This window comes from Pseudophryne corroboree, chromosome 2 (assembly GCF_028390025.1).
Source record: "Pseudophryne corroboree isolate aPseCor3 chromosome 2, aPseCor3.hap2, whole genome shotgun sequence".
In the NCBI taxonomy this organism is placed as follows: Eukaryota; Metazoa; Chordata; class Amphibia; order Anura; family Myobatrachidae; genus Pseudophryne; species Pseudophryne corroboree.
This window is the reverse complement of record NC_086445.1, coordinates 90,417,316-90,437,072: the sequence shown is the minus strand read 5'-3', so window position 1 is coordinate 90,437,072 and position 19,757 is coordinate 90,417,316. Positions and strand designations below refer to the sequence as shown.

Sequence of the window (19,757 nt, the reverse complement as noted above, 5' to 3'; positions counted from 1 at the left end):
CCTTGTGTCAGCAAGTGGTTCCCTCTTCCTCTGCGGTGCCATCTTCCCAGTGACATTCGGGAAGATGAAGCATGAGTAGAAGTGTCACTGGGAAGATGTCACCGCAGTGGTGGAGGGACCTGCTTGCCGACACACAAGATAAGTATAATCTGGGTGCAGGGACCCGTGTCACCAAATATTAATATGCCCATGGCTAACGACCATATTGCCAGCTTCTAATCTACATGTTTTCCCTATATCTACTTTAATGATTCTCCTCTCTTCCTTTTTCTCTTTGGGGCTAATTTAGATACATTTTAAATGTGTGTGTATATATATATATATATATATATATATATTATTATTATTATTATTATTTTTGTGTTTGACTTGTGTCTTGCTAATTTTGGAGAGGTGAAATGGGAGCTGACACCCATCCCATTTTCCCAGAGATATGTACAGTGCCAGAGTAAACAGGGCACATGCGTTGGCATGAGATGGGCTTCCTCCTCTCTTAAGATACCCGTGCTTATACAGCAATAAGAACTGCACTGAAAATTGCAAGATTGCTCAGAAGGGGAGTGGACCTTGATAAAGCAATTTTCATCATCGCCTCACGGACCAAAAAGTAGGCAAGTGCACTATTTTACATAGCGTACTTTACACAAATCCAGATGTTGGGATGCTAGAGATTCTGATTTCAAATGCATCTCTAGCACTAGGTATAGGGCTGGTGGAAGTGTCCACAGATAATGATTACAGCTACTTCAACAAGTGAATGGGTTCTGGCAGTATGGCTGCACGTGTCAATTGAGCATATGGGTGAATATCCACATTTCTTGTATATCTGTAACGCAGAAATATAAGCTTGAATGCAACTTTGCGTCATCCTCTAACTGTCCTACTTAATGAACTTAATGAAACACCTTACACCTGAGTTATTCAATATCTGCTATAATGGATTAAAACATAGAAATGATCTACAGGAGTACCACACTTACAATTTAACAACTTACACCTGAGTAATTCAATATGTGGTGTAATGGATTCAAAATTAGAAATTGTCTACAGTAGCCCCACACTTATAATTTTGGCAGTGCAGTCCAGAACTACAGTCATTTCTGGGTGCATAGTGCAAAGTTTGGGTAGAATGGAGCAGAGTTTGGTTAGATTGGGGAGGGGGAGTCCACATGTTTCACCTGCCTATATGTTGGGAGGTATGTCCATGACCTTCAGCCTCTATTTCATCCCTAACAAAAACTATGGTGGAAATATGACAGGGTCCGAGTTACCGAGGTCCAGGATTTCGGCCAAGATTGCCCGTATTTTTAAAGCGCCGATCATTTACAAGGCAAAACCAACCTGATTTTGCCTTCTAAATGATTGCCGCTTTAAAATACTATAAGTACACAATTTACAAGCGATCAAACAGGTAAAAGGATTAATATAAAATGATGGAAGTAAAATGTATTGACAATTATACTCACAGGCTCCACAAATTCAAACTTCTTTTTCTCTTGTACCTCCTGCACTTTAAATATATATTCCAGAGATGCATCTGAGAAGTTCTGGTGTTCTTTATCAATTAAGGAGTCCGCCTACGATAAAGAAAATTCAGGCAATTTACAGCAACTGTAACATTATGCAGCTTACTCGTTGCCGTACATGATAAACCATACTGTGTGCTAGCTACTCAAGCCAATACTTGACTCCTATTACTTATTGGGTTCTTATTTCTCAGCTGCCGCTACATAAGAGGGTAAGGCGTTAAAAATACAGTGCACAGTGCATATTGCTGAGCTGGTACAGTTAGGAATGGCTCAAGTGTCTAATCAATCTGATTTACTTCAATTCAGCTCGTTTTGTACAAGACACATGACAGCTACCGCAACCTCAGACAAAAGGAATAAAACCGGCTTGAATTGAATATAGAAGCTGTAGCTAAACAGTCTTATATGAAGTTGCAATGTGGCATGCTACTATTCTCACATAGATATCATCACTGTCCACATGATCGGATTAAGGGAGGCACAGGGAGCACGTGCCCTGGGCCCCCTTCTCTCAGGTGACCCCTAGCCTTTGGTTACAACTGCAGTTTAGAAATGCACTGCAAGTGCAAGCTGGAGAAACTAAAAAAAGAGAGGGAGGATGGAGTGCGGGCAGAGAGGTGGGGCTACAAGGCACTGTGCAGTCAGTACACTGAGTGCAAACAGCAAGGGAGAGAGGAGGGGAGGAGCAGCTGCATGCAGTGTACCCAGAGGAATAAGGACTCTCCAGCCTGGAGCGGGCTTATATTGTCTGTCTGTGTGACTGTATGTATGTGACTGTGTACATGTGCGTTATTATAGGTTTGCAACTGTGTGTGCGTGTGGGGCAATGCATATATATGTGATTGTATGTATGTGTATATTTGTGTGATTGTATGTACAGTACGTATGCATATGCTACCAGTCCCCCTGTTTTGGCAGGAAAGTCCCACTTTACAGGAACTGTCCCGTTCCATCCGCAGGCCAGTGCCAGGGTAGAAAGGGCAGCCCAGCATCTGGGTAAGAGCTGTTTACGCCTCTAGTATGATGTGTAATAGGGGTGTGAGTGACATGTGGCCATGCCCCCTTCTCATGAGCACGCCGAATGCACACGCTTGAGGACCCAATCCCAAATATTGCTTTTTAGAGCACCCAAGCTTTAAGTGAACAAGGCCTCCCAAAGCCTTAACCCAGCTCTGACTGTACAGCAACATCGCATGCCTCCCAACTTTGCAGCTGCTTGAGTAAGGGCAGGGCTGTGTCTGTGGCCTAGAGCTTTGGAACCACAAACTGCCTCTTGCCGCCCTCCACTCCTAAAACCCAACTAATAATGCGTGCAACTGTGGCAGGGTTCCTGGCACCTCTTCACGACTACTGGGACAAAAACGTGGAAAAGGGTCATCAAATCGGGACTGTCCCACCTAAATTGGGCGGTGTTAGGCACCTAAGTTACTGCAGAGGTAACTAGAATCAAAGGCCATTGATGGCATAACCACAGCCTAAAGAGTTATTCATGAGTGAAGTGTTAAAACAAACTGCTAAAAAAATTTTAAAAAATAAATAAATGATTAATTGAAAGTTAGTTAGTCACAGACCACTTGCATGGTGTCAGTACAACTTCCAGTTTCAGTGTAGTAATTCCTGTAAGTTAAATAGGAGATCACGCTGTAGAGCAGAAATCTGTGGGTGACATGTAGAAAGGTACACAGAGCAGTGACCATCTTTGCTGGAAAGAAAAATCCATGTATATAACCGTAAAATGTTTTTGTTTGGTCTGTTTTTGCAGCAGAAGAGAAAAAGGTTTAACAATGACTACTGCCTTTTGTTTTCGTACAGTATGTAACAAAATATAAAAAACACGAGGATCTCCTTTGCATGATATACAACAATACTTCGTATTACGGTATATGCTACGTATTCAGGCACAGTTGCTGTTACAGCTTCCAACAAATACAGACAGTAGACGAAAACTAGAACAAAAAACAATATACAGTAACTGAGAACAGCGTTAGGCCACCGCATACAGTACGAACTCCATGTAACGTGGCACAGAGGCTGCCGCTGTCTGACATTGTGCAGTAGGGATACAAAACTATTCTTCTACAACAAAGTCACCCATCTGGCGCCTTTTTGATGGTGGTGGTGGTGAAGATGATCTCGATTGGGTTCAGATTTGGATTTTACTTGGGGGCTAAAGTGACTGAGTAGAAGAGGTCATAGGATAACATCGGTGTTTGTTATCACACCATTGGCAACCAAATATTCACTTAGTATTAACATTATCAGTGAAGATCTGAAAGACACCACAGTGCACTGGGCATGGGGAATACTGCACATGCCTACATCATGGGAAGATAGACTTAGTAAAGACTGATGTATGTGGGTGTAGCTGGAGTTTCAAGAGCATTTAAAGACTGGAAGGCTGATAAGAGTGTGGTAGAGAAGTCCATAAGTACAGCAGGTGGAGGCATGGGAGAAGACTTGTAGGCAGAAGAGAGAGCCCACAGGTAGATTTAAGAAGGCAATAAGGGGAGTGTAGGTACATGAAATTTGAGATGTATGATGAGGAGGAGTTCAGGAGAAGCTTTGAAGATCAGGGTAATTTGAATTGGAGGTTGGATGACACTGAGAGGCAGTATACATTTTTGAAAAGTGGTTCCCACAGAGGTAGAGTAGAAAGAGAAGAAGTTCATTAAGGTGGATTAAACCTGGGATAGATGGGTAATATCAGGACTGGCTTGAAGTTTATTACTGAGCAGCTGAACCGCGTGCCCAATCCATAGGTTGCACAGCGCAGCTGCTCATGGACGCATCTAGACTGATGGCAACTGCAGTGCCAGCAGCACTGCCAGTCCTAACTTCAGGCCCGGGCAGCACTGCGCTCTTGCAAGTGGCTCAAACACAGTGGCCATGCAGCCGCATGCTATCCCACCAGCACAGTGCTGCTCTGCATGCAGTGACTAAGGGGTCTATTTACTAAGCCTTGGACGGAGATAAAGTGGCTGGATATAATGTACCAGACAATCAACTACTAACTGCCATTTTTCAAACACAGCCTGTGGCATGGCAGTTGGGAGCCGATTGGCTGTTACTTTATCTCTAGCGACTTTATCTCCATGCAAGGCTTAGTAAATAGACCCCTTTATCTCAGTCCACTTTATCTTTGTCCAAAGCTTAGTAAATAGACCCATAAGTCACTGAGGCTGCAGCTGGTGAATATGCCAGCGAGGGAGGGACTGTCACTGGGAGCTCTTCTCCTTTGCAAATAATATAGATGGAAAGTGGTGTATCTGCACACTTCTGCAATCTTGTAGCAGAGGGAATTTCCCTATATTAATAGAAATTATTTATTATGACTTCATATCTGCTATTTTACTAATTCCAGTAGGGGGTGCTGACACTTACGGAAAGGTTAAGTACAGTCAATAAACAAAGGAAAGTACTGTAGCTTGGGCGCACTTTTGAGGACATTAAAGTTAAGCTAAGCTAAGTTTTAAATAATTACTTCCAATAGTGGGCCCAATATACAGTACTTTTCCTGTGTTTATTAACCTTTGCCAATACTGCCAGGTCATTCTTCTGTGGGGCAATTCATATGTGTTTATTTATTTTTTTACTGTGGGGGACAATCTGTTTTATTTTTCCTGTGGGGTTCCAATGTGTGTATTTTGCAGTAGGAGCAAGAAGAAAGAAAAAGAAGAATTATGGATATACTGTAGTTGGGGGGGATGCTTCAAAAATGTTCACACAGGGTGCTAGGAGACCTGGGACCGGCCCTGGGTGATATCTGTTGCCAGATTGTAGATTCAAGGAGGAAGATGATGAGAGGAACAAGGGAAGATGACTCTGTTGGGGTGGTACTTGATATACCGGCTGTTGGGATCCTGACGCTCAGCATACCGTCGCCGCATGGCGAACGCAGCATGTCGAGTGCAGCGAGACCGCAAGGCGCCGGGATCCCGACCGCCAGAATGCCGGCAGCGGTGCGAGTACAAAAGAGCCCCTTGCGGTCTTGCTGCACTCGCCATGCTGCGTTCGTTATGCTGCGGGCACGGTGGCGCGCGTTCTTCTCCCTCCCAGGGGTGTCGTGGACACCCCAAGAGGGAAATTAGTTGTCACTATACCGGCTGCCGGCAATTCATACTACACCTCTCTGTTGAGCCTTAGGTATTGAGACATCCACGTGAAGATAGCAGACACACAGTCGATTACACAAAAAAGTTCAGAAGGTAAGAAGTCAGATGAGGAGAGATGGATGTGGCTGGAGTAGTTGCAACCCAACTACCCACTATGGAGGCAGTGCTGCAACGGTTCCAGTATGAATGGTTGACCATGTTATGGTCGACAGTCATTAGGTCGACCACTATTGGTCGACATTGACATGGTCGACATGGACACATGGTCGACACATGAAAATGGTCAGCACATGAAAGGTCGACACATGAAAAGGTCGACATGTGTTTGTAAACTTTTTTTGGTGTCGTTTTTTGCGTAAAGTGACTGGGAACCCCAATTAGTGCACCGCGTCCCCTTGCATGGCTCGCGAATGGTGCCTTCGCTCCGCTACCGCTTCGCTCGGCACAGATTACCGTTCCAATCGTAGTCCACGTGGATCGTAAAGTATGGAAAAGTTCCCCAAAAGAAAAAAAAGTAAAAAAAACTCATGTTGACCTTTTCATGTGTCGACCTTTCTTGTGTCGACAATGTGTCCTTGTCGACCATGTCAATGTCGACCTAATGACTGTTGACCATAACATGGTCGACCATGTGAACGGATACCGCTGCAACATGGGTGCATATGATCACTCAGAACCATTCAGTAGCACTGGCCTTGCCTTCTAAGGGAATGGCTGCACGTAAATCATGTAATGACAACGTGGCCCACAATAAAGAGCTGCAGAACCATGCTGACATCACATTAGACAATGTCGTTGAACATCAACATGTACGGCTAACTCGATTACTGGAGCTCCTGCCAAACATACTCCAGCAATGACCTTTCTTAATGTTTCTGAGGTTTCCTCTTGCAGCCAAACTAACCACAGATATAAACAATCAGGTCTGTCCAGCAGTTTACCATGACCCTGACCATACTGTGATGTTATTTGATAAGGTAACATGAATCACACCTGTTTGGAGGCCCAGTCCCTTTCCCCATAAAACACAGGAATTCATTGATCCAACTCTAATACATTAAACCCAAATTTTCTCCCACATTCATACGATTCAGAGTGATTTCCATGGATTTCAAAATCATTACATGCCTTTGCCATTATTTCAATGACATATAGAATGCAATGGTGTATCCAGCATGTGTGCAAAATTTAGAATTGGAAAACTATTTACAGAACAAACATCATATCCCCACCCCCATAAATAGTCCCTTTTGCCTGTAGTCAAATACACCTGGCCAGAGTGGGAAATTGCTTGAGATTGGGTGCTGAGCAAAGCATTGACCATTGCATACCTCCCAACTTTCTTGTGTTCTAAGGAGGGACACACGCGCGGCAAAGCCGCGCGCGCTCCCGTAAAGGGGGCATGGCCTATGAAAAGGAGGCGTGCCTTCACGGGAGGACCCGTGATCGCTAGCCACGCCCCCATTTTCGTCACTGAGGGGGCATGCCCAGCGCTCTGTGAGCTGCTGGCATGCCCCCTCTCCTCCTGTCTCCCCTGAATAGACGCTGTGCGCATGCGCACAGCGTCTATTCACCGCTGCCCTGCTAAACAGGGCAGCGAGAGACAGAGTCTCCCAACTGCCCCCCCCCCCCCCCCCCCCGCGAAAATCGGGACAGTTGGGAGGTATGCCATTGTGTAAGGGTCAGCATTGGTAAGCATGGCCGTGTATACTGGTAAACTCCTCACTGTCAGCATCTGTAAACAACAATTTAGGAGCATGGTGTTCTCAGACTGGGAATGTAAATCGCGCACAAGGCACATTCTAAATTACCACAATATGCAGCGATTAGGACATACTGTACTTACCAACTTCGGTAAGTGGAAGTGGGCGACGTGAATCACCTCATAGTAGCCCTGCACGCTTAATGGTTGCAGCGATTCCCAGCTTTGCTTTACTGTGGACGCATCACGGCTCTTGGCCTGCTCATTTCACCTAAGAAGAGGTGGTGGCCAGTGTGTATCGGAAGAGTTGGGAAATGTTCCAGGAAAACTACTGATTTACACAGTCGAGTCACATTATTATGACCACCTCCTACATTTGACGTCAGCAGAGCGTAGCTCATGAAGTACGTCATGTGTCGTGCGCTGGCTTGGTGGGTATATAAGGTGTGCGACAGGCCGCCTGCACACATATCACTCGTTGTTGTCATGGGTAAAAGGGGCGATTTATCTAATTTGCAAAAAAGGATGATTATTGGCTTTCGTGCCAAGGGTGGCAGTATTTCTGAAACAGCGCAGTTTGTGAACTGTCCGTGTGCTGCTGTGGCGTGGTGGTCTTCAGGTTGCCGACTGTTGGGATCCCGGCGCACAGTATACCGGCGCCGGAATCCCGACAGCCGGCATACCGACAGTTTATCTCCCTCGTGGGGTCCACGACCCCCCTGGAGGGAGAATAAATAAAGTGACCACCGTGCCCGCAGCGAGCCCGCAAGGGGCTCATTTGCGCTCACCACGCTGTCGATATGCCAGCGGTCGGGCTTCCGGCGCCGGTATGCTGGTCGCCGGGAGCCCGGCCGCCGGCATACCATACCACACCCGCTGTGGTGAAGTTGTATCGTGACTGGACAAATGGCACCATTGCAAATAACCGATGTGGACACTGCGGAGCACCACGTGCCATTGATGTTAAAGGTGAACGTCGGCTACGAAGGTGCGTGAGGACCGACCGCCACGCTACAGTGGAGCAGCTCACCGTCAAAATGCACCTGGAGGCTACCAGACGTGTGTCTAAAACGACAGTTCAGCCCATCTAGCTGCTGTCTGTGCTGCACACGGCGGTTATGGTGGTCATAATGACCATGTATAAGTCAGCTTAACTGACCTGTAAGTTGTGAAAACATTTTCATGACTATTTCTTTAAATAAACCTTTAGCAGATCTCCCAGGTGTGGATACGTACACCCTTCAGAACTAAAAAAGTTGTGCAACCCTCTTATCATTATCAGTGATGGTAAGTTTTTGCAGACACAAACAAAAAAATGTATTAAAACCAAACTCAGCAGATATTTAAATTTGTACCACAGATTCTGTCACAGATTTTAAAGCTCCAATTAGGAAGAAATGCTGTATTAGAAATAAAATGTGCACAAGAGGCCTACGTTTTCCTGTCCATCTCTGACCTGAGTGGCTGTGAATGCTCCCTGCCCCGTCTCACAGAGCATGCTGGGATATTTAACAACACCCACAGAGACATGCTACCTAAGCCTTATGTAACGTAACAGGATATGCTGAACAAATAGATGCCCATCTATACTGAATGTCGGATGTAGCTCTGAGGACCACCATGAAGAACTAATCTCCTTTGTTTAGTTGTAGGAGCTTTCGCCCACTTTGCTATGAAAAGCATGTAAGATTGTTTGTAAAACAAATTCTCCGGGCCAGATTCACAGATACTAATGTTACCAGATGAAGAGAAAGCGCTCATATTTATAAGTAGCATTGCTTGTTGCTTACATAAACCGTAAACCATATGCGCAACATTCAAACATGCTGTTTCTATTAGTCTTCTTAATAATACGTGGGAGCTGGCATGTACATGTTTTAGAAGCAAGTGTATACTGTAGATACTTTATGCACTAATAGCAACAGTGCCCCCCTTAGTATTTACATGTTAGCTAGACAACAAACTGGTTGTCCACTGATTGGTCAGATTATTATGACCACCGGGTAGAACTTTGCTGGGCCACTTTTTGCCCTTATTATTGGTTGAATTATTCTAGGCATGGATTCTACTGACTGTTGGTATGTTTTGTGGGGGATATTAGCCCAAATAGGATGAACGGCATTTCTATAATGTTGCCCTTGCCAGCCTGAAGAGTTGTGATAATACAAGAAGGATCCATGCTTTCGTGCTGTTGTCTGCACCATCACCCTACCATCTACATGGCATACTGAAAACGTGGTTCCTGAGCAAGCTGGAGGCATCTTACCCTGTTTGTAGCAGATAGCAATGGCATATGGACAGGCCTTCTGCTTCAGTTGCCCATATGATGTAATGTGCTGTGTACTGTTCATTAAGAGGCTGTCTGAATTGGTTCCTGATTGTAAATTGATGCTCTGTTGCATGTCTGTGGACTGAACAAGTCTGTCCACTGTCTGTTCCCCTCGAGCATCCAGAAGCCGTATGCTGAGAGCCAGGTGTTTGTCTGCTAGTCCACGCTGTGCCATACCTCCCAACTTTTGGGTGTAAGCAGGCGGGACTCGGGCGTGGCCTCGCTCGTGATGGGCGTGGCATCGCCAAACGGCCCGTTTTTTTGCCTTTTGGGGGCGTGCCCAGCGCTCTTCGAGCAGCTGGGCAGCCCCCGCTCCCCTCCTAGCTCTGAATACATGCCGTGCGCGTGCGCACAGCATGTATTCAGTGATCACCGGCTGCTTTGCAGAGCAGAGCAGCGGGTGATCAAAGCCTCCCCCCAACTGCCCCCCCCACCCGCGGGACACTGCTGCCCGCGGGTGGGACAGCGGGACAGGGTCCGAATATCGGGAGGTATGCTGTGCACTGGCGTATTTATAATCGGTGCAGTGTGTGCGGTGCCCACGGGCCCCCAGGGTTCAGGGGGGCCCACACTGCACACCCTGCACCCATTTTTTTCAATTCTTATCCTCTGGATTCCCATGTCGGGAACAGCAGCGCTTCAGAAATCACCAGGAAAATGGCATGCCGCCATTTGCAAGGTGATTTGCGTATGCACAGTAAGGAGATCACTAGGAAAATGGTCGTAGTGCCATTTTCCCCAGAGACCTGCACATACGCACTAAACTCTGCGACAGCACTAGGTCTACAACTCTGCCGGCTAGAGAGGAGGGGACCCAGGCAGAAGGGTCTATTCATGAAGCTGTGAAAAGTGTGGAAAAGTGAGCCAATTGAGAAGTTGCCCATGGCAACCAATCAGCATTGAAGTAACATTTATAATTTGCATACTATACAATTGTACGGAGCAGCTGATTGGTTGTCATTGGCAACTTCTCCACAGGCTCACTTCTCCACTCTTTTCACCCACAAGTCTGCACATGGGCCTCTTCCTTTCTAGATGCACCCCTGACTCTTTAACTAGTGCCGGCCCGGAACACTTCGCCAGTGCAGTCAATGCTCACACCACTGCTGTGAGCGCCAACTATCATTCCACATTTAAGATCCATCAGGTTGTGTCGTTTACCCATCGTTTCATGAGTGAAACACTTCATCAGTCTCTGCATAGCTTCAACTTTTTGTTCTTCTATAGACTGCGTTAGTATTATCTGCAGAATAGCTAATTTGCATAAAATTGCCTGGTGGTGATAATAATTTGGTCACTCAGGGTATATATACATCATATAGTTCCTGCAAGCACCCAAACAGGGATATGGGTGAAATTACTGTTTTATGTTGATAAAAATGGCTCCCTTAATTGTTATGGGAACCACTCAGAAATGCTAATTATGGGGCAGATGTATTAACCTGGAGAAGGCATAAGGAAGTGATAAACCAGTGATATGTGCAAGGTGAATAAGGCACCAGCCAATCAGCTCCAATATGTAAATTAACAATTAGGATATGATTGGCTGCTGCCTTTATCACCTTGCACATATCACTGGTTTATCACTTCCCTATGCCTTCTCCAGGTTAATACATCTGCCCCTATATTCATTACGCTTAGTGTGACAAATAACTGGAACAACTCCCAATACTTACAATAGGACTTCTGCCTAAAATCAGCTGTTGTAACCTAGGAAACACTCTGTTGCTAGGTTTTGACAGCTCAGGTTTATTTGATGGACCTTGCTCTGCTGCAGCTGTAGTTATGGTAAACATCAGGGCAGAACATTCTATAAAATGATCGGCAGCAGCTGAGTCCCCACTAAGGAGCTGATTCCCCACTCCTTAGAAGACTTGATACATCTATGCCAAAGTTTTCCATTTAATCTATACACTTAATCAAAGCAGTATACTCTACATCAGAGGTTCTCAAACTCGGTTCTCAGGACCCCACACAGTGCATGTTTTGCAGGTAACCCAGCAGGTGCACAGGTGTATTAATTACTCACTGACACATTTTAAAAGGTCCACAGGTGGAGCTAATTATTTCACTTGCGATTCTGTGAGGAGACCTGCAAAACATGCACCGTGTGTGCCCCCGAGGACCGAGTTTGAGAACCTCTGCTGTACATTATAACCCAGACTGTTACACTAGTCATCCCATATACTGTATAAACCCCACAGATTTCCCATATGGTCTACAGTTACCCTTCCTCACAACACTGGACCGCACACACTACAGTACGTCAGTGGCAGATCTGGGGCGCTCACTGCGATTCTCCCAACTCCGCCCCCCCCCCTCTTACCCCAACAACACTTCTCCCCTGTCCGCTGCCGCAGGCCGCTGTATTACAGCGCAGCTGCAGTGACACAACTGGTGGCGATAACATGATAATTAATGGGGACAAATGTGATTGATTAAATGGATCTTTTGGGAGAAAATAGCATTTGTGTGAAAAATGTACTGTAAGATGAGGGTCATTAACCCTAGCCCCAAGCGCTGCTCTGTGGGTGATATCCAAGTGTTAGCACCGGGAGGCGCGGGTCCCAGCCGTTACCTAGGAGCCAGGATGCCGCATCTCCCACTGACCCCCGCCCGGCACCTAGCAACAGGCAGACGCCGGGCGCAAGGTCTCCTGGTCCCCGCCTGGCACCGTGCAACAGGCTGACAGCTTGGCAACAGGGACGCCGGAAATAGTAGGTGTTCCCCACTGCTTATGCTCTATGGTATGAGCAGCAGGGCAGCTGCACTTAGTTATTAACCAGGGCTGTGATTGGGTACAGTCCATTTATATTCTTCCTCAGTGCACTCTCAAAACGCTGGTGATAGTTCTTAGTTCCTGCTTTGTGAGAACCTGTCAGCTCATGTGAGAACCTGTCAGCCTGTATAAACCCGGGATTCTGACACCTTGCCTGATTGATTTCTGATCTGATCCGGCTTGCCGTGAACTCAGGTTTTGGTGTGGAGTCTTCACACAGACACTGCTTTGTCTGCATTTCTTTATTGTATACATCCTGTGCATTGTTGCATGTAATTCCAGCTTAGTTGCTTATAACATATTTGGGCATTGTTGCTTTCATACTTATTAAGTTGCTTATTACATCTTATGCATTGTTGCATTCACAATCATTTGTATATTCAGTGTTGTTGCTTTCAACACCCAGTGCATTGTTATACGTACATTTTGTTTATATTAAGAACGCACTCCTCAGTCTGTGCCTTAACATAGTAGTAAGGTTGTGTCAGGTGAACGTCTCACCATACTGCATTTACCCCTGCCCAGCCTCCGATAGTCACCTTGTATATACATAAAACCTAGGGGCATCTGAGTACGGGGAGGACCTAATTCACCCTGGAAAGGCGGCTGCTATTGGTGAAGTCTTTGGCTGCAGAAGACTGCTTGGCAGTTGGCAATTGCATAAGCGTCACAAGGCACCACCTATAAACCTACAGAACGGAGTGTAATCATAACACCAAGACTGTCTATAGCTGCAGATGGGGAGAGAGCTAAGTTGGAGGACCAATCAAAAGCTGCAACCACGTAGACTCCGGCTTCTGATTGGTCCTACAAGCCACAGCCAAGCACTATACTCCCAGCCTGAGAAGAGGATGTGGCACCACCTGCCAAGGTGAGAAATAGCCATAGTGGGAATGCAATGCCCTGAGCATGTGATAGGGGTTTACCTAGGATGCCTGCTGCATTTGTTGCAGCCCTAAACACAGATTATGAAGTGAATGAAGAGCCGCTGTATCTTTACTGGCTTCTATCGGAGTTATGGAACACATTTATCTACTTCTGTAACATTATACAGTATGCCTACGTGGCGGGACCCGAGCCTGAAAAACTGATGCATAAATCATTGTATATTTGGCATACTTGTCTTAGAACAAGCAACAGTTGCACTTTGCTGGGCAGGTGGCCATATTTTGGAATTACGTGTATGTTTAAAGAATAGAAGCCAGACTAATTAGAGGCTTGTTCACTACAGACCTTACATACAGCACACTTGTGTCTGAAGACATGTTAAATAAAGCTTTGTTATGGGAATTGGAAGATTTCTCGCACAATTAATAACAAGAACATAAAAAACAAATAAAGCTGAACTGCACTTCTTCTGTTACATATCTATATGTTATCACTGGAACACGCCTGGAATGTGAATTTCCATAATAAACTGTAATAGATGTGGAAGTATGGTAAAACTAAAAAGGGGGAAAAACTGAAGCAATGGCCAAAACACAATGTTCTCTTATGTGAAAAACAAAAACAAATTGCAACCCTGTATTTTCAGTCTGTAACATAATACGGCATCCGAGCAAGATGACATACAAAGTGGGCAGCACAACAATAAAATGAGCAAAACAGGACAAATAAATATGCAGTTGATAAGCAATAAAAAGTAATGAAAATAAGCAGTTCTGCTTGTATGAAATAAAGGTCTTGCAAAGCCAGCTGTACTGTAAAGTAAGGTATTCAGTCAAAGCAAAAAGAGTGATAGATCAGTTAATTAAAGCAATCTGAAGGCGGCATACACCTTAAATGACAGCCAGTACAATAAAAAAAATGATTAACGGAAGGGTGGGCAGGGATAGCTGTTAAAATAAATAAATTCTAATTATTAATAATAATCCATAATAGAAGTTTGTGATTTCAATTAAAATGAACTTTTGGCAGTTTGTGAAAAATATATAAAGGGCTATTGCAGTGAGATGGCTTTGCCTGGCCACACTGGCACACAGCACTGAAAGGTGGACTTGTGCTTCCACTGCAGGTTACATATTTATACCGAGGGTCCGATAACTGCACACGCGTGCAGCAATGAAAAAAATAGAGTGCATGGTAAAGTAAAATTCAGAAAAAGTGCAGTCAAAAACAAATTCAGCAACCCGCACACCTAATATACTGTACATCTAAAAATAATAAAATAAATCTATTGCCACATGGGGATAACAGGCCAAGCAGTATACAGTGTCTATAGCTGTATGTGTAACAGGGTTAAAAAGCCAATATATACATGGTGTGTGTGTATATATATATATATATATATATATATATATATACCGTATATACTCGAGTATAAGCCGACTTTTTCAGCACTTTTTTTTGTGCTGAAAAAGCCACCTTGGCTTATACTCGAGTCAGCTTTAGGAGGGACACGGAGAGCGCAGCGCGCGGCTCTCCTGTGTCCCTCCTGCATCTCCGTCGGCAGCGGCGTCTGTGTGGTAAAGGAAGTGCACGAACCGGCACTTCCTTTAACACACGCCGCTGCCGCCGGAGACGCAGGAGGGACACAGGAGAGCCGCGCGCTGCGCTCTCCGTGTCCCTCCTTCAGAAGACAGCGCGGGAGCGACGGAGGGTAAGTATCTAGCACTGTGGGGCATATCTGGCACACCTGGCACTGTGGGGCATATCTGGCACACCTGGCACTGTGGGGCATATCTGGCACACCTGGCACTGTGGGGCATATTTGGCACACCTGGCACTGTGGGGCATATCTGGCACTGTGGGGCACATCTGGCACTGTGGGCCTATCTGGCACATCTGGCACTGTGGGGCATATCTGGCACACCTGGCACTGTGGGGCATATCTGGCACTGTGGGGCATATCTGGCACTGTGGGGCATATCTGGCACATCTGGCACTGTGGGGCATATCTGCCACTGTGGGGCATATCTGGCACACCTGGCACTGTGGGGCATATCTGGCACTGTGGGGCATATCTGGCACTGTGGGGGCATATCTGGCACTATGAGGTCTGTGTACGGGTAGAGCTGCATTTCCCACCCTAGGCTTATACTCGAGTCAATAAGTTTTCCCAGGTTTTTGTGGTAAAATTAGGTGCCTCGGCTTATATTCGGGTCGACATATACTCGAGTATATACGGTATATATATATATATATATATATATATATATATATATATATGCACTGCCCAAAAAAATAAAGGGAACACTAAAATAACACATTCTAGATCTGAATGAATGAAATATTCTTATTAAATACTTTGTTCTTCACATAGTTGAATGTGCTGACAACAAAATCACACAAAAATTATCAATGGAAATCAAATTTATTAACCCATGGAGGTCTGGATTTGGAGTCACACTCAAAATTAAAGTGAAAAAACACACTACAGGCTGATCCAACTTTAATGTAGTGTCCTTAGAACAAGTCAAAATGAGGCTCAGTAGTGTGTGTGGCCTCCACGTGCCTGTATGACCTCCCTACAACGCCTGGGCATGCTCCTGATGAGGTGGCAGATGGTCTCCTGAGGGATCTCCTCCCAGACCTGGACTAAAGCATCCGCCAACTCCTGGACAGTCTGTGGTGCACCGTGGTGTTGGTGGATGGAGCGAGACATGATGTCCCAGATGTGCTCAATTAGATTCAGGTCTGGGGAACGGGCGGGCCAGTTCATAGCATCAATGCCTTCGTCTTGCAGGAACTGCTGACACACTCCAGCCACATGAGGTCCAGCATTGTCTTACATTAGGAGGAACCCAGGGCCGACCGCACCAGCATCTCATCTCGGTACCTAATGGCAGTCAGGCTACCTCTGGCGAGCACATGGAGGGCTGTGCGGCCCCCCAAAGAAATGCCACCCCACACCATTACTGACCCACTGCCAAACCGGTCATGCTGGAGGATGTTGCAGGCAGCAGAACGTTCTCCTTGGCGTCTCCAGACTCTGTCACGTCTGTCACATGTGCTCAGTGAGAACCTGCTTTCATCTGTGAAGAGCACAGGGCGCCAGTGACGAATTTGCCAATCTTGGTGTTCTCTGGCAAATGCCAAACGTCCTGCACGGTGTTGGGCTGTAAGCACAACCCCCACCTGTGGACGTTGGGCCCTCATACCACCCTCATGGAGTCTGTTTCTGATCGTAGACACATGCACATTTGTGGCTTGCTGGAGGTCATTTTGTAGGGCTCGGGCAGTGCTCCTCCTGTTCCTCCTTGCACAAAGGCGGAGGTAGCGGTCCTGCTGCTGGGTTGTTGCCCTCCTACGCCCTCCTCCACGTCTCCTGATGTACTGGCCTGTCTCCTGGTAGCGCCTCCATGCTCTGGACACTACGCTGACAGACACAGCAAACCTTCTTGCCACAGCTCTCATTGATGTGCTATCCTGGATGAGCTGCACTACCTGAGCCACTTGTGTGGGTTGTAGACTCCGTCTCATGCTACCACTAGAGTAATAGCACCACCAGCTTTCAAAAGTGACCAAAACATCAGCCAGAAAGCATAGGAGCTGAGAAGTGGTCTGTGGTAACCACCTGCAGAACAACTCCTTTATTGGGGGTGTCTTGCTAATTGCCTATAATTTCCACCTGTTTCTATTCCATTTGCACAACAGCATGTGAAAGTGATTGTCAATCAGTGTTGCTTCCTAAGTGGACAGTTTGATTTCACAGACGTGTGATTGACTTGGTGTTACATTGTGTTGTTTTGTTCCCTTTATTTTTTTGAGCAGTGTATATAGATAGATAGATAGATAGATAGATAGATAGATAGATAGATAGATAGATAGATAGATAGATAGATAGACACATATATACATACCCTCAATACATAACCTCCAACATTTTACACTTAAAAATCAGTACAAATCAGGAAAGGGGCATGGCCAAGGGAAAAGGGCCACGCCCCTTTTCTTATACTTTCTATGGAATAACGGAGAGTAAAAAATCGGTACAGACCATAGAAAAAAGGTCATGTACCTGCCAAAAAAGTACAGTTGGAGGGTATGGCTATATCCTGAAGAAAATGTTTCTTCATTGAATGAGATGGTTGTATTGTGTATTTTTTAATCCCTGAGTGATGCATTTTCTCACATTGGTTGTATTCGGTGTGTCTGCACACCGCGCTGGAGAGCAACTGGTTTAGTTATTTATATGGAGTGACTGCCAAATTTCTATGTGTGTGTGTATATATAGACATATATATCTATACAGCCCTGCTCGCCTCGGTTTTACGTGCTTTCTGGAAGCCCCTTCCCAACCCATTCTCCGCCCTTCTTCAATCACGCTCTCCATCCCGTCACTAATACTTACTCTCCACGGTGCAGGCTGTGATAGACAGAGTGTGTGTTTAGTTCCCACTGAGATGGCGACAGCTTTAGTAGTACAGCCAGTGTGTTACATTTACCGCCACTATCCTCCCAAAAATCGTTCCCATGCTTCCCGGGAGGTGGTTGTTAAACACTTAAAAAGGTCGCCAGGGTCAAAGAGTAGATGCATAAAAGGTCGACAGGGTCAAAAGGCCTACATGATAAAAGGTCGACACACATATGGTCAACGCCTGATTTTTATGGCTTTTTCTGCATTTACTATCCATATCACAAACTATTGCCTTTACCTTGTGGCGAGCGAAGCATTGTGGAGCGAGGCACTGCGCCCGAAGCGTGGAGTGTGAAGCGAGCCCGCGAGGGGACCCATTTCAACAATTTGGGTGAAATATGTTTAAAAACACAACACACAAACAAAAAAGTCAACTTTTTTGTGTCAACCTTTTTCATGTCGGCCTTTTGACCCCGTCGACATTTTGATTGTCTACCCTATGGTGTCTACATATTGAATGTTGACCTTTTAACTGTCTATAACAATCCACACCCATGCTTACTAAATAGGGAGAAGCCCATTCTCCAAGGAAAACACCAGTTTCCACCAGATGACTTATGGGCATACTTACCTATTTTGCTGCCCCCTCTTCCGGTAGGAGGCGGCGTGGCCGACAGGAAAGTGGACGGCCCGGGGACGTGGCATCAGGGTCGCGTCATCGTGACTTCGCCCCCCGCTGAGCAGTGCCGAGAAAAGAGGCGCTGTGTAGCGGGGGGGGGGGCGGAGCTACGATGACGCGATTCAGCACAAATCGCTTCATCGGACTCCCTCGGACCACCCACTTGTTCTCTGCTGCGGGCGGCCGAGGAAGGGCTGTAGGGAAAGCGGGAGGCTTGCCCACCTTTCTGGGGATCAGGGAGGGTCACCCGATTTTCGGGAGCCTCCCGGCCATTCCGGGAGGGTAGGCAAGTATGCTTATGGGATTGCCTCCCTTTAATAAATATCCCCCTGAATCATGTATATTTTGGCTAATTTATAGGTAAAGGTACCACTTGTAATATATGAAGTGCAGTACAATGAATGCCTGGCATATATTATGTTTTCTCATTACAGAATATATTTTGCGGTACTTCCACTCCGTGTTTTTCTCACTCATTGACCAACTTGTAATTCGTCACCTGACTGCATGAACCATCGGAGCATAAAATATTACCACACTTTTCTTGTGCTCCCATCAGACCAGATAACATTCTTCCCGTTCCCAAATACACAATTACATCGTAGGCACAGACTCATGACTTAACCTAGGAAACTGCATTTGAAGTCTCTGCCAAGACAAGAAAACGCATTGAACAATTTACCTCCTGTAAATGTGCCTCTTTCTTCTTTGATGACAAATTCAAGTGTTTCTCTAATATTGAATAATATTTCTCACTCTCTTTGTCAAACTTCTTCTTTCCTTCCTAGAAGATGAAAGCAGAAACGTTAACATGCAGCGTTCCATGGTAATTACTGGCTAACAAGCTTAACGTGTTCCCCAAAGGACCACTCACTAAACCTAAATACAAGTCAATGAAATAGGAGATGACGCCTTGCAACAGTCAGGAATTTGAGTGTAATGTTCACACACAGTCAAAGAACTGGAGAGACTGGTAACCTAGGTAACATATTATATCATCAGTAAGAAGTCTGTGGTCCTCTAGTTGTCTGTATACAGCAATCAGAGAACCATAGATTAGTGGAACGGTGCCCGACTGGTAAGCATAAAACGGTGTGATTTGTTTTTTTCTCTTTCTGGATTCTATAATTAAATGCGAACTATACAGTTTCTGATGACTTAATCGGCTTGCAAGTACTATTTATACCCCTTTCACATCGCACTAAAAACCCGGTATCGACACGGCATATTGCCGTGTCGAAACGGGTCAGTGTGCGATGTGAAAGGTCCTTTTCAGAATTAGCGGGTCGCCTGACCCGGTAATTCAACCCGGTAATAAAGAAGGGTTA

At 45.7% G+C, this 19,757-nt stretch overlaps 1 protein-coding gene across 2 annotated transcripts in view; it reads right to left on the bottom strand.

The window, feature by feature from the left end:
- Window positions 1-19,757, bottom strand: part of ARHGAP42 (Rho GTPase activating protein 42) — a 615,245-nt gene that overhangs the window by 283,172 nt on the left and 312,316 nt on the right. The window contains exons 5-6 of one of the 2 annotated variants that reach the window (XM_063951500.1): window positions 19,112-19,213; window positions 1,467-1,577 (exon numbers count right to left, since the gene is read on the bottom strand). In XM_063951500.1, the coding sequence (XP_063807570.1) occupies window positions 1,467-1,577; window positions 19,112-19,213 (213 nt within the window). The remainder of the gene's footprint in view (window positions 1-1,466; window positions 1,578-19,111; window positions 19,214-19,757) is intronic. The other variant, XM_063951501.1, reaches the window with a different exon arrangement.